This window comes from Talpa europaea (assembly GCF_964194135.1).
Source record: "Talpa europaea genome assembly, chromosome: 11".
Lineage (NCBI taxonomy): Eukaryota > Metazoa > Chordata > Mammalia > Eulipotyphla > Talpidae > Talpa > Talpa europaea.
The window spans coordinates 15,775,690-15,790,322 of NC_140078.1; the positions used below are offsets into that span (position 1 = coordinate 15,775,690).

At 40.0% G+C, this 14,633-nt stretch overlaps 1 protein-coding gene across 1 annotated transcript in view; it reads left to right on the forward strand.

Moving 5' to 3' along the window:
- DNAAF9 (dynein axonemal assembly factor 9) overlaps nucleotides 1-14,633 on the forward strand; it is a gene marked incomplete at both ends in the record, with an annotated part of 97,079 nt that overhangs the window by 26,662 nt on the left and 55,784 nt on the right. Inside the window, 6 exons of the mRNA XM_084246686.1 lie at nucleotides 1,591-1,689; nucleotides 4,121-4,176; nucleotides 6,046-6,181; nucleotides 10,192-10,273; nucleotides 11,256-11,289; nucleotides 14,343-14,430. Of these exons, the coding sequence (XP_084102812.1) occupies nucleotides 1,591-1,689; nucleotides 4,121-4,176; nucleotides 6,046-6,181; nucleotides 10,192-10,273; nucleotides 11,256-11,289; nucleotides 14,343-14,430 (495 nt within the window). The remainder of the gene's footprint in view (nucleotides 1-1,590; nucleotides 1,690-4,120; nucleotides 4,177-6,045; nucleotides 6,182-10,191; nucleotides 10,274-11,255; nucleotides 11,290-14,342; nucleotides 14,431-14,633) is intronic.

Consider the following 14,633-nt stretch of genomic DNA (forward strand, 5'->3'; position numbering starts at 1 on the left):
AAGGAAATTTTATTTATAAAAATATGTGGCCCACCCACAGAACATAATTTGCTGACTTCTGGATTAGAAGGTCAGAAATTAATTGTTCATCTGAACTTTGAAGAAAAAGTTAAGGTGGGTGGAGCAATTTGCAATAAGGATCAACAAACAAAACTAAAACTGTGGGAATAGGTACTGTGGTTAAGCAGCTCAGTAGTGTCTCTCAGTGGCCATGGATTGGTTTTGTATGGAAAAAAAGCAGCTTGTAGCCTTTTAATGAAAATGACTGATACCAAAACCCAACAACAAAGCAACCAAAAAACCCTCAAAAATGGAAAATACAGGACCAGTCTTACTGGTGAATATTAATGCCCATATTTTAAGTAAAATATTAGCAGACAGAACCCAATGTCACGTAAAAAAAATATTTTATGATGAAGTAAGATTTATTAAGGGTTCAGTATTTATATGTTAAGATGCTCTATCTTATAGTCCACATAAGTGAAACCATTTGGTATTTGTGTTTCTCCTTCTGACTTATTTTGCTTGGCATAATCCCTCCCAGTTCCATCCATGTTGTTGCAGATGGCAGGAGTTCATCTTTTTCTGTAACTCTGTAGTATTCCGTGTGTGTGTGTGTGTGTGTGTGTGTGTGTCTCCACATACCATGTCTTCTTAATCCATTTGTATGTCATTAGGCACTTAGGTTATTTCCTTAGCACACTCAGTATACTGTCCTTGTATTTTCACTGTGGACCCAGCCTGCTGGAAGTACCCTAGCTCTCCGTAATGTTTCCCTCAGTCAAGGGTGTGTATCCCCACACTGTTCAACTCTTTCCTCCCTGGCACCACTGACAGTGGCTGCTCCAGTGGCAGTGCCTCAGTTGGTAGCGCAGCCTCCTATCCCAGACAACAGCCTCTAGGTGTCTCTCTGCATCCACCTCTTGTTCAGTGAAGAATGAATCTCCTCCATGTTCCTTCAGGTGCAGTGTACTTGGTCTCTGGTGTTCAGGTGTTCTAGTTTTCACCCCAAACCATAGGGTTCTCTGGGTACAATACCCTGTTGGTTAACCTAGATAATCGATCCCCTGGGGAGTGAAGCAAGGAACCTTTATTACTGCCCTTTTTAAAAAACATATTTACTGGAGTATAGTTTATATGCCATAAAATTTACCCATTTTATGTATACATTTTATACATTTATAAATTTATACATTTTATGTATAAATTTATAGAGTTGTATAGTCAACACCACAGTTGAGTTTTAGAACATTTTCATCAACCCATAAAATTTTCCATGTGCTCAATTGTAATCTGTCTCCCTGCCTTATTCAAGCTAATCTTTCTGCTCTATAAATTTACCTCTTCTGGGTATTTTATGTTTTCTATAAAGCCGTATATCAGGTGGTCTTTTATAGCTGACTTCTTTCACTTGGCATAATATTTTTGAGATTCATCCCTGTGATAACCTGTGTATCTACTAATACATATTGTGATTACCTTTTAAGCAACATTTTTAAATTGGTCTGGTAATTTGAAATCAGATGCAGTTTTGGTTCTGGTTTTCTAAAGTATCTCCTTTATACATTATCTTTTTCATTTTCTCCCTAGGATTTGGTGGCTTTTGAACATCAGTGGTCTAACTTCTTTGCTAATTTTGACACAGAAATTCCCTTCCTGCTGGAACTTTCCGAATCTCAGGCGGGTGAGGTATGTAAAGGAAGAGTCAAATAAACAAGAAAATTACATAATTTATTTATTGTTCCTTCTTTTGGTGTAGAGTAACTGGGTAGGCCAGAGGTGTGGGGGCAGTGGTGTGGAGAGAATTCACCAGAGATAGTAGAGAGCCGACAGGCAGATTTACTGACATACACTGCTAAGGGGAGCAGTGGGAAGACAGGAGAGATGTGTTGCACCATAAGTGGGTCAGCTCCCTGGCCAGGGATTGAACTCAGGCCATAGTGGTGATCTCTCTGACACACACCAGGGAGGCCCAATTGTTCCTTTTTAAAAACTTTTTTCTTCAAAAAACAACACTACCAATCTTACTTTATGTTTGTTATCCTTTCCTTAAGCTTTGTTGTATGCTGTAAAGAAATTTTTAACCTCAGTGCAAACACTGATATAAAAAGTTGGCTTTTTTCTATGTCAGCTTCTTTTCAGGGATGCTCATTTTTTAGTGTGGTAGTCCTGTCAGTGAGGAATTTTAATGGGCCCCAGTTAGTAAGTCTGGGAATAGTCTACCACATGTCATTAATACATCTTTGTCAGCTGAACCTTCAGGTAATGCCAACCTTTTTTTTCCAGGCAAACAGCAGTAGAGTTACCAGGTTTATGCTAAAACTCACTCCATGAGTAAATTGAGGTTATCTCAGTCAGGGACCAAGCCATAAGACAACCCCCAAAAGTGGTCAGTGAGAATGATAAAAAGAATGATCTTGGGTTTGTACTGTCAGTTCTCAGTTCTCCCTGGCCCCAATGGCCAAAACAAGCCCAACTTCTAATCCCTGCAGCTGAAATTGATACGTGTTGTCATGTATTTTGTAATTACATATGTCATAAAACCCACAATACATTGCTATTATTTTTATTTAAATGATCAATTATCTTAAAATACTTTGAAAAGATTTAAATGATAAAATAATCTTACATATTTACCCATGTAGTTATTATTTCTGGTGTTCTTCAATCTTTTGTGTACATACAAATTTCTTGTTGGTATGATTTCCCTCTCCCCAGAGGATGTCTTTGATGCGAAATTCTTCAAGCTTTTATATGTCTGAAAATGAAATATTTTTACCTTTAATTTGGAAACAATTCTGCCATGTATAGAATTGTAGGTGGGTAGTTTTTTCAGTACCTGAGGGCTGTTGCACTTTTTCACTTGCCTTGTTTCTTCTATCATAACATTTTTTTTCTCTATCAACATTTTAGATTTTCTCTTTCATTACTGGTTTTCAGTAGTTTGTGGTTTGCTGTAATTTTCATATTTCTTGGGCTTGGGTTTTTTGAGCTTCTTAGCTCTATAGATTTATAGGGTTTTTTTTTCCAAATTTGAAAAAAAATTGGGGAATTTTTGTCCATTGTATATTCAAATAAATTTTTCTGGCTCCCATTCCTCTCCTTTCCTTCAGAGACTCCAATTACCTCTCTGGCCACTTGAGGTTGTCTTACATCCAGTACCTTCTGTTTTTAGCTTCTTTTTCCTTGTGTTATTACTGTGGTTCTAAAAGTAAAAATCAGACCTCCCCCGGTGGCGCAGCAGTTGAGCGCTGGGTTGCGAAACTGCCCACAGCCTCTGCAGCGCCAGTTCAATCCCTGGCCGCTGGTGAGGGTCCACATGGTGTGACAGACCTCTGAAGCAATCCGCAGCCACTGCAGCACAAGTTCAATCCCCCCACCGGCCAGGGAGCACCCCACATGGCGCAGCAGACCTCTCCTGACTCACCCGTTGCTCCCCTCAGCAGTGTATTTCAGTCAGTCTGCCTGTTCTGTTCCCCACTCTGTCTCTGCTGGATCCTCTCACCCCCCACACCTCTGGCCTGTGCCCCTGTTCTTGTATGTATAAATAAATAAATCTTTAAAAAAAATAAAATAAAATGGGAAAAAGATGGAATTATAAAATGGCCCTCAAATATACAAAAAATGTTCAAATTTAGTCATAATTAAAAAGATACAAATTAAAACAATACTGAAATAGGGCCTCCCCGGTGGCACAGCAGTTGAGCGCTGGTTTGCGAAGCTGCCTGCGGCCTCAACAATGTATTTCAGTCAATCTGCCTGTTCTGCTTCCCACTCTGTCTCTGGTGAATCTTCTCACCCCGCACCTCTGGCCTTACACCCCAGTTATTGTATGCATAAATAAATAAACCTTTAAAAAATTTATAAAATTTGACAAAAATTTCTTTACCTTAATTTTTCTGTTTTTCTTTTAAGTCTTTTGTCTTTTTTTCTTTGCTGACTGCCGCCCAAAATTCATGTTGCTGCATATCACATGTGTTCATCCATGTTCTTATAATAATCCACAAACTTCTACCCTTCTCTCCCCTCTCAATCTCTCCATACCCCCCCCACACACAAGGAGATTTTATGATGGTTTTAGAAGTTATCTTAATATATACAATTTTTGCTTCTTCTTTAGCCATTCAGAAGTTATTTCAGTCATGGGATGATTTCCAGCCATATAACTGAAAACAGGTAAGGTTCTTGGGGAAGAAAGGTGAATGGTAATAGAGAAAATGGAGTTGACGGGGGAGTGGATGTGGGGAAGCATCTAAGTCCAGAAGTCAGAGTTAGGAAAATATGGATTGACTTAAGTCATCTCAGAGTAAGCAATCCATATTCTGTATAATAGTCTGTTTAGTTGCTTTTATATTTCTAAAATAGTTTTAAAATTCATAGTAAACTAGCTTTTAAAATATAGCATCTCCCTAAAATAAAATAAAATGAAATACTGTCACCTGATGAAATCTAAAGAAAGAAATGTTTTTATTCTGTCCCTAGCCCAGTGAAAGGAAAGGAAGCAGAGTGTCCAGGGACTGGGCAGGGAGCAACATTAGTTTGTGTGGAGTAAAAGGGATTGAGCATAAAGTTCCAGCCCAGTGAAAGATTAGGGGAATAGTGAAGGTCCCTGTGTTATTTTCTTTAAGTGTTTCCTTCAGTAATACTCTTGTCATGATAATTAGCAGTGCCTTTCAAAAATAGCTCCTCTGTTGGATTAGATGAGAGTAGTCTTTCCTCACTAGTTCCCCTCCCATCTAGTAGGGTGATAAGCCAGTTTGGGACTCAGAGTCATCTTTTTCTGCCGAAAGTGTCACTTACCTTGAATTATACTTCAGAATTAAAATCAGAAACATGTGAAATCAGTAACAGGAAAAGAAACATTGCAAGTGTCTAGCAAAACAGTGATAGTGGCATGGACTAGGATTGTGACCTTATGAATGGAAGGAAATGGACAATAGAGTGAAATTTGGAAGACTGATTGGATTTAGAGGATGAGGGAGCAGAAGTCAGGGAGGCTTCAGGTTCAGTCCCTGGATGTATAATGATACCATTTATTTACTGTAGCAACTGGAAAGGGAATAATTTTAGGGGCAAGATCTTGAGATAAGAGAAGAAAGGAGAGAGCAGACAACTGAAGGTAAAACCCTAGGAATATTAAAGCTGACCATCAATCTGTGACTTTGAGGGGACGGGAGAATCAAGGTGGGGAGTGTGAGTAAGGGGAAGCACAGTGGACTGTGATGGAAGACTTTGAGAACTTTGATGGTGGGAGTGCTTTGGTGACTCTACGTAAAAGGAGATGTAAAATATAGCAATTAAAAAAAAAAACCCAGAATATTCAGAGGCCCAGTAAAAGAGAAAGATGACTGACAAAAAAGAGACTGAGGAGCAACAATTCTTGCAGGGGAGGGTATCCTTCTGAGAGATCTAGAAAGGGCAAGCTGAAGACTGGCCATTGGATTTGCTATATGCTACATGACTGAGGAGGGGGTTAATTGAAGTAGGCTGAGAAGTAAGCAGGAAGAGAAAAAGCAGAATTAAAGAGAGAAATCCAGCCAAGAAAGGAGGGAAGAAGGAAAAGGATGTGGAGGTAGGTAGGTGTATTGATGAGAATATTCTCAGCCCTGTTTTCCACTTCCCCAACAGCTACCCAGGAATGGCTAATAGCTCTGCTGTCTGTGTGTATTCTGGGTGTCACAACTGCTATCATTCCTTAAAATATGTATTTATTAAAATGCTGTTTTATAAAACTGGGCTTTAGCTCCATCTGTGCATCAGGGATAGCAAATTTACAGAACCTTCTTTTCAAGAAGTGAGGCAAGCTGAGAATATAAGCCTGGCATGGATTTTGTTATGTCCCTAAATGACTGATTTCTGTGGGTCAGTAGGAGAAATCAGGCATCTGGTGTCCCTTCCCAACCAATAAGGAAATTAGGTAGATTGTACTGACTACTCTGCTCACACTGTAAAAAGATGATTTTAAAAAACTGGAGCACTCCCTCACTAGGAAGTTTCTCTTGCCAGGAACCTCTTTCCTAATCACATGTTTTGATTTGACACTAGCCCTAATAGGCAGCCATTCGTTCTCTTTGGTAACCATTCCACACGTGAAAACCTGAATGCTGGCAACTTTAACTTCCCCTCTGAAGGGCACCTGGTACGCAACACTGGTCCCAGCGGGAGCTTTGCCAAGCACATGGTGAGTAGCTTGACTGCTTGGTGCTTAATTTGTTTTATGATTAAATAGGGAGGAGGGGAACTGGGGAAAAGAACTTTTTCCAATTAGTGTGTTGATTTAACCTTGAACTTGATTTAACCTTGAACTTGTTTGGGGGTGAAAAGATGTAATTGGAAAATGCGTGTATTTTTACACCAGCACACCTAAGAGATACTGTAGGTTTGGTGCCAAAAAGCAAATATTGGGGTTTTTAAAAAATTTATTTATTTATACAAGAACCGGGGTACAGACCAGATGCGCAAGATGGGAGAGGATTCACCAGAGACAGAGCAGGGAACAGAACAGGCAGACTGATGAAATACACTGCTGAGGGGAAGAGCAGGCACAGCAGACCTCTTCTGTTGTGCCATGTGGGACCCTCGCTGTCTGGCTTGGATCGAACCGGTTCTGCAGAGGCTGCGGCCAGCTTCACAGCACTGCACTCAACCACCTGCTCCACCAGGGGAGGCCCCATAAAGCAAATACTGTGATAAAGCAAGTCACATGCATTTTTTAGTTTCTCAGTGCATATAAAAGTTATATGCACTATGTACCTTAATCTGTGAAGTGTGCTACAGCATCATCTAAAAAATGTATTGATCTTAATTAAAAAATACTTTTTCCTAAAAAGTGCTAACCCCATCTGAACCTTCAGTGAGTTATATTCTTTTTGCTGGTAGAGGATCATGTAGAAAAGAAACCACAGTTACCTGTGAGGCTCTCTGAAGTGAGTCACAATAAAATGAGCTGCTATGTCTGTGCAAGTACCAGGTATGATTTGAAAACATTTTGTCTACTTTCTTAAATATTTGAAGGAAAATATTTGAAGGGTTAAAAAAAATTCACAGACTAAACTCTTAAATTGTCAGAATAGGATCATCTGTAGATTAAGAATCTTAAATTAACTCAAAACAGACAGTCACTCTAAGCCAGTTGTTATACCTTGAGTATTATGTTTCAAGGCATAATCCTTGAGGATCACTGTGTTTTTATCAAGGATACCAGGGAGAAGATTTTTGCACTGGATATATTGTCTGCTACATTCTTTTAAAGGAAACATTAAACAGGAATACGAGAGTCTAATGATTGTAAAAATAATTTTTAAGTATTTTCAAAATGTCCCTGAAAGGCAGGAAAGCTGGGGAGAGAGGTACTATTATTTTTCAGTTTAGATTTGGGGAAACTGAGCCCCAAATCTGTCTGGACTGAAACACCAGACTGGGTCCAAGACAGTCTAGGATGAAGGACTGTTTGAACAGATGTCCTATTGGGATCTTCCTACCAGAAAAGGGAAGGCTCAGGCCTCATTTTAAAGATACACCTGTTCCTCTTTCCTCCCTTTTTCCAAAACCACTCCCGTCTTGGAATTTACAAAGAATTCCACTGATCCAGCAATTCCACTCCTAGGTATTTACCCAAAGGACACAGAAACATCAATTCCAAAGAGCACCTGCACCCCTATGTTTATAGCAGCACAATTTAAATAGCTAAGCTTTGGAAACAACCCAAATGCCCAAAAATAGACGACTGGATCAAGAAGATGTGGTACATATACACCATGAAATATTACTCAGCATTCAAAAAAGATAAACACATGCAATTTACAGCAACATGGATGGCGCTGGAAGGGATCATGCTCAGTGAAATAAGACAGAAAGAAAAAGAAAAATACCGGATGGTCTCACTCACAGCAGGAATCTAGAAAACTTAAATAAGGGACCAGGAAAAAGAATAACTATAAGAAAGTAAAAATCAAAATCAACAAACAACTATGAACCAGAGACACACTATATAGGATGGGGGGCAAGGAGAGGAGGGATTGGGGTCAAAATAAGGGGGTTGCAATTGTATGGGGAATATAAAAATAAAATATATATTAAAAAAAAAAGAATTCCAAATGGCATAGGCTTTTTTGTGTCATTTACTTGTTGATTGAATATACCGAGTGAGTCAAAACTAAAGGAGACAATCTGATTGCTGCTTCTGGGAACATGGAGTAAACATACTTTTCCCTATTCCTCCCACTAAGTACAACTAAAAACACTGGGCATTACGTATTAGACTAACATAGGAAAACTTAAAAGGGGAGAAGGAAAACTAGTCTAATGACCTCAGGGCCAAAGAACAAAATGCCACTAAGTCTTCTGATGTTTCTTTTTGCCTATATTTTCCAGACTGGGCACTAAAGAAGCTTGTAACCTGGAAATGTCAATAGGCACAGACATTCAAAGCCCCAAGGAAAACCTGCTGTCGCTAGCCACTTAACAGACTAAGATTTAATTATGACATTATAGAATCTTTTCACTCCCTTACCTTACCACTCCAACAGGTCTTCAATATAATGATAGGGGATTACTGCTAAACGAGCTTCAAAGTGCAGACTATCTAAAGATAAATTCTTATGAAAATACAAATAAAACAGAAAGACAAATGCAGTATTACTGGAGGAATTTTAAGCCCCCTGGCCTCTGCAGATAGAGAATGCATTGAACAACACGACCCATCTCCCAGCCAGATTAACATAAAACCTGATACATCATGTCTGTGAAAAAAAACATGCTAAAAGGCAAGAAAAAAACAGTTTGAAGAGACAGTACAACCATCAGAACCAGATTCTCGATATGATTCATTTTCAGATGTTTCAGATAGGGAACTTAAAATAATTATGATTAATATGTTAAAGACTAATGGGTAGACAACATGTAAGAACAGATAGATAATTAATGTAAGCATAAAGATGGAAACTGTTAATCCAAAGGAAATGCTGGAAATCAAAAATGAAGAGGAGGAATATCCAAGAACTGTGCAACAATTTCAAAGAGTATAACATATCTGTAATGAGAATATTAGGAGAAGAAAGGAAACAAGGAACACCAGAAATATCTAAGGTAATAATGGGCAAGAAGTTTTAGAAATTAAAGACAAATCGCAGATCCAGGAAACTCAGAGAACACTAAACAGAATAAATACTGGAATATCTATTCCTGGGCTTAATCACATTCAAAAAGATTATAATTACAAGATCAAAGACAGAAAAATTTGAAAAAGCCAGAGGGAAAACATCCCTATAAAAGAGCAAGACTGGAAATTACAGTAGACTTATTATTAAAAGCCATGAGTACAAGAAGAGAATGGAGTGATACAGATAAAGCACTGAAAGATCTAGCAAAGTTATCTAAAAGGAATGGGTGGGAAGAGCAGAGAAGAAATAAAGAAACATTTAAAAAGCTCATCAGGCGTTAAAAAAAAATTTTTATAGACCAGATTGACTCACTTGCTAAATCCTACGCACCAAAATAAACTCCAAATGGATTGAAGATTTAGATATAAGACCTGCAACAATAAAATACATCGAAGAAAACAAAGTTTCTGTATAGCAGAATATATAAGATGATTAAAAAAATAGCCTGTTGAATGGAGAAAATATACAATATGTAACTGATAATGGATTAATAGGCAAGATGTATTTATTTTTAGATTTATTTTTATTTATTTATATAAGCACTGGGTATAGTCGGAAGCGCGGGAGGGTGAGAATTCACCAGAGCCAGAGCAAGGAGCAGAGCAGGCAGAAGGACCAAAGTACACTGCTGAGGGGAGCAGCGGGCGGCAGGAGAGGGCTGCGCGCCATGTGGGACCCTCCTCCGGTGGCTGGGAAGCAGCCGGGGATCGAACCGGCGCCCCAGAGGCTGCGGGCAGCTTCGCAACCCAGTGCTCAACTGCTGCGCCACTGGGGAGGCCTGGCAAGATGTATTTAAAAAAATACAATGCAAGAAGTAAAAAGAAAACAATAAATGGGCAGCAAAGATGAAGAGACAGTTCACCAAAGAGGATATCTAGAAGGCCAAAAGACATGAAAACTGTTCATTGCCGCTTCTAATAAGAGAAATGCAGGTTAAAAGCACAGTGAGATACTTCTCACACCTGTGAGAATGGCACTTACTTTTAACTTTGATTGTTGCTCCTTTTTTGTTGTGTTTTCTGACATCCAGGTAGTACAGTGTGTCTCACCAAAGGGACCCCTTGCTTGTTCAAGAACATACTTTTTTGGAGCTACCCACAGTCCTTATTTGGGTAAGTCCTTATAAGTCATCCTCTCATCAACTTATCAAAGAGAAACATATAGACAGTTTCTTTTCCATAAACCAGCAGTCGACTCCAATTTACTGCTTTGCTCAGAAGCTCCTCATGCTCAAGTTGTAGGTCTTCGACTTCCTCTCTGACCGCAAATTGATATGCCTAATGCATTTTTCACAGTGTATTTCAGGAAGAAAAAGTATCAGTGTATATTAAGTCTACTCATGTGTTAAGACCATGTACTCTATGTGAAAAAAAGTAAAAATGAGTAAGTTCGAGCTGGAGCTAGGAGAAGGCTTGGGCTGTGGTGGGAGTTAGGGTGACTTATCCAGGTGCCTGCCTGAGTTTTTCTGTGAGGAGAGTAAAGAAAGGCCATGGCAGAAAGGTATCCAGGCCTGCGGCGGTTCACAGAAACAAGGGCTCTATGCTACTGGCCCTTCCAGAATGGCTGACTAAGCCTGTTCTTCCTGAACGAGTCAGAAGCTACAGATATTCAGGGAGACATGGAGAAGAACCTCTGGAATGAGTGACGGTCTCAGCACTTTCCACAGAGTAAATAAGAAACCAGGTTTTCTCCTGGATGTTGTAAACTGGGAAGCTCTAAAATAGACTTTGAGTCAGGTAATTCAGGAGATGAAGAATGAGGCTGAACTGAACCTGCTTACTTATAATATCGAGTTAAAAACAGATTAAAAGAAAGGCAAAAACATTCCAGAACCTATGATTCTGCACACCTTCTCTGGTGTTTAATTGCAATGCTGAGTGGGTTGCTAAAGTGGGAAGTGTCAAGAGTGAAGATCCAGGAGGATATTGGGAAAAGCTAGGTTTTACTGTTCTTTGTTCTTGTATGGTATCTTAAAAGAAAAATGTAGTTCTTCATATCTCCTTCAAATGAAATAGAAAAATTCTAACTTCTTTGTAAAGGATTTGCATCCCCTGTGATCTTCTCACAGTCTTAATACATGGTCCTTTTTCACAGATGACAACAAGCTACCCAAGAAAACTGAACAAATGTAAGTTCACATTTCTATTTTTCTTTCTCAAAGTTGAGTTATTCAAAGGTGTGACTATCCTGTCTACCTCCTTTCACGATCAGCAATGGGTGGGACATCTGGCTTATGAAGTGAGCACAGCTGTGTAGTTACTGAGGCAGTTCCCAGTCCATGTCTCTCAGCTTGGAGTCCAGGCCAGGGACCCTGCCAGCTTTGCCATCTGTTCTTCTCTGCAGATCTTAGAAACATCCTTCCTGCATGTCCATGCATTTAAGTGGCACAACTCTTCTTAATATATTTTCTACGTAGTGCATGTTTTCTTAGGGCTTTCCTAAATGTAGAATACTCTAAAACCCGGTGGGAGAATCTTTGTGTAACCCCATCTGGTCTGAGGAGTGTTTCCTCTGGATTTGACTCTCAGGCAGCTGGAATAGACCTATAATATGAACACGAACTGTGCAACCTTAGAAAGGTCCTAGTTTGACTCCTGTCCCCCACATACAGCAAGGTACAAACTTATTAATGCTTGTATTAATCTGCTTGACTGCCATAACGAAATACCACAGATTGATTTATTTTCTCATAATTCTGAAAGCTGGAAGTTCAAGATTAAGGTTCAGTTGGTTTCTGGTGAGGCCTCTCCTCTTGAGGTGCAGATCTCTTGTCATCTTGTCCACACTTGGCCTTTCTTCACTTGGAGAGAGAGATCTTTAGTGTTTCTTCCCCTCCTTAAAAGGACACCTGTAGTAGTAATTTAGGCGCCACCCTTATAGCCTCATTTGACTTTGAGAACCTCCTTGAAAGCCCCTATCTCTACATGTGGTCACATTGAGGTGTAGAGGTTCAACATGAATTTGGGGAGAACATAATTCAGTCCATAACAATGCTAGAATTACTGAATTCCAAAGAGAAATTTTCCTTCAGAAATATGAAAACAGTAAATTCTATTATCTAATAAAATATCCCAGCATAAGCTAGAGGGGTCTAGACTAGTGCTTCTCAAGGGCTGGCAGTGACAGGCCACAAAGAATCATCTAAGGATCTCTTTTAAAGTGTAGGTTTACCAGGCTATAGTAATTTCCAGAACTACTGAATCAGAATCTCAAAATCAAATTTAAATCAGAATCTAAATCTGAGATAGGACCCATGAAGCTATATTAGAAAAAAGTATAATGTGAATGATAGAAAGAATCATACTGCAGAAAATTTGGAAGATGAAGAAAAGAAAATCGGCCCTAATTCCTCTTCTCTGATACTACCCATTAGTATATTAATGTGTGTCTTTCTGGGTTTTTAAAAATTATTTTATACAGCAGTATGATCCACACATAGAGTGGGTCCCTTCTTTATGGGTCTCAGGCCTTCCATCAAGGCCTTTTATGAGTCAGTAGCCAGGTGGTGAGTGTATTGCACTCTTGTCTAAGGTTCTGTATAAGAGAAGGCCAAGCAGGGGAGAACTGACCAATGCTGGTGCTGAGTAATATTTAGAGCAAGCTGGGGGTTGAGTGGGAGAGAAATATCTTTTGTCTTTGAGGTTGGATTCTATAAAGCTTCACCCCTACTGTCAGATGAGGATTTTGGTCTCATGTGGAAGTGACCAAGCTCATTGGCATTGTTACTGCCAGGATGCACCCCTCTGCCCTAACAATCTTCAGGATATGTTGATCCTTGGAAATACTACTTTGTTACGTATACTTTTTCTCTCCCTTTTTCTTCTACCCAACTCACATTTCTTGCTTACATTGTAGAGGTGTAGTATGAGAGCCAAGGAAGAAATTGGAGGCGATAGCGTTGTGATAGGGCACAGTGGAAAAGCACCAGGCCGAGAGCAGACCTGAGTTTGAGTCTGCCAGTATTTTCTGTGACCTGACAATTGAGTCCCCCTCCAGAGGTCCTACATGCTTCTGTAAAATGAGAGGGTTAGACCAGATTTTTCTGTGTTCCTTCTTGCTTTCAAACTCCTGTCACAAGTCTGTGGCCATACCAATCTGAACGTCCCCAATCGCATTAAACTCCTGTCACCTTCCTTTACCTGTTACAGTATTCTTACAGATTTAAAAAGATATATGCTTAGGTGAGGCTTTTATCAGTTCCTTGCCAGGCACCTCCCTTGCCTTTCAGGGCCTTGTGGATGGTTTCTTCTCTATCTAATTATCCTAATAAGATCCCAGGATTCTTCCCCTAAACAGGGGATCTTAACCAAGGGCAGTCTTACTACTCCTGCCGTTTCCCCTAGCCCCAGGGACATTTGGCAATGTCTAGAGACATTTTGGTTGTCAGAGCTAGAAGATACTACTGGCCTTCAATGGATAGAGACCAGGGGTGCTGCTGAACATCCTATAATGCACAGGACAGACCCCGCCTCAAAGAATTATCTGGCCCAGAATGCCAAGTAAGAAACCCTGCCCTAAAGAGAATCAGACTCAGATTTTCTAAGGATGTTCATGGTAGTCCCGGTATGGCATAGGAAAGAACCTTCCTGAAATGACTTTGGGAAGTAAGAAGTCAGAGAGAAAGAGCAAGATTATGGGTGTGGGAGAAGGGAGAGAGCCCCTCAGAAACCTCTGTTCTTAAGATCAGGCAAACTGCTTGGACATGTTCAGCAGCTGTTAATATGAATGTAGTGGAACCCAACTTCCCAACCAGGTAATCTCTTTTGGCCCCTGAGATCTGCCACCCGAGATTCCAGCAGCCCCAGTCTTTATTACAAGCAGGCCTGAGGTGGAGATGACAGGGAGGTGTGGTGGGGTCAGTCCCTGGAAAAGGGGCAAGTCTGTGTCATGGCCCTGAAAGGATCAGGTTCCCTGGGGGCTGCTCCTGCACACAGCGTGGCCAGGGGCACACACCACTTTTCTCTCTGGATCATGACTTTTCTTATCATGAATTAGCAAGAACAAAGTATAAATCAGATGGAGCACATGGCTTTTTAAAGGTTTAGAAATCAGTCAGTTCCATTTATCACTTTCCTCATTCTATTTAAAGATCAGCTTCTAAGGGAATGTCATTTATGTGCATGCAGCTTTTGGTGAAACCTTGTGATGCTGTAGTTAACCCTTTTTTTTTTGTTTCTAAAGTAGGCTCTTGTCTCAGGTATATGCTGCTGTTATTGAGGCTGTTTTGGCTGGCATTGCATGTTATGCTAAAACTTCCAGTCTAACAAAGGTAATTTAAATACCACATTTCTCTCTTTGTACTAGTAATTATTTTAATGTAAGACTTCCTATGCATCTGTTTTTTCCTTTGGGCATTTTGTAGTCTCAGTTTTGTGTGAGCCTGGGCCTCATGGCTGGTGCGCTGGCACCAGACAGAGATGCCTCAGAGAACTCTGAGCTTGTGCTGCCTGTGACCGAGCTGCGGTTGTCTTC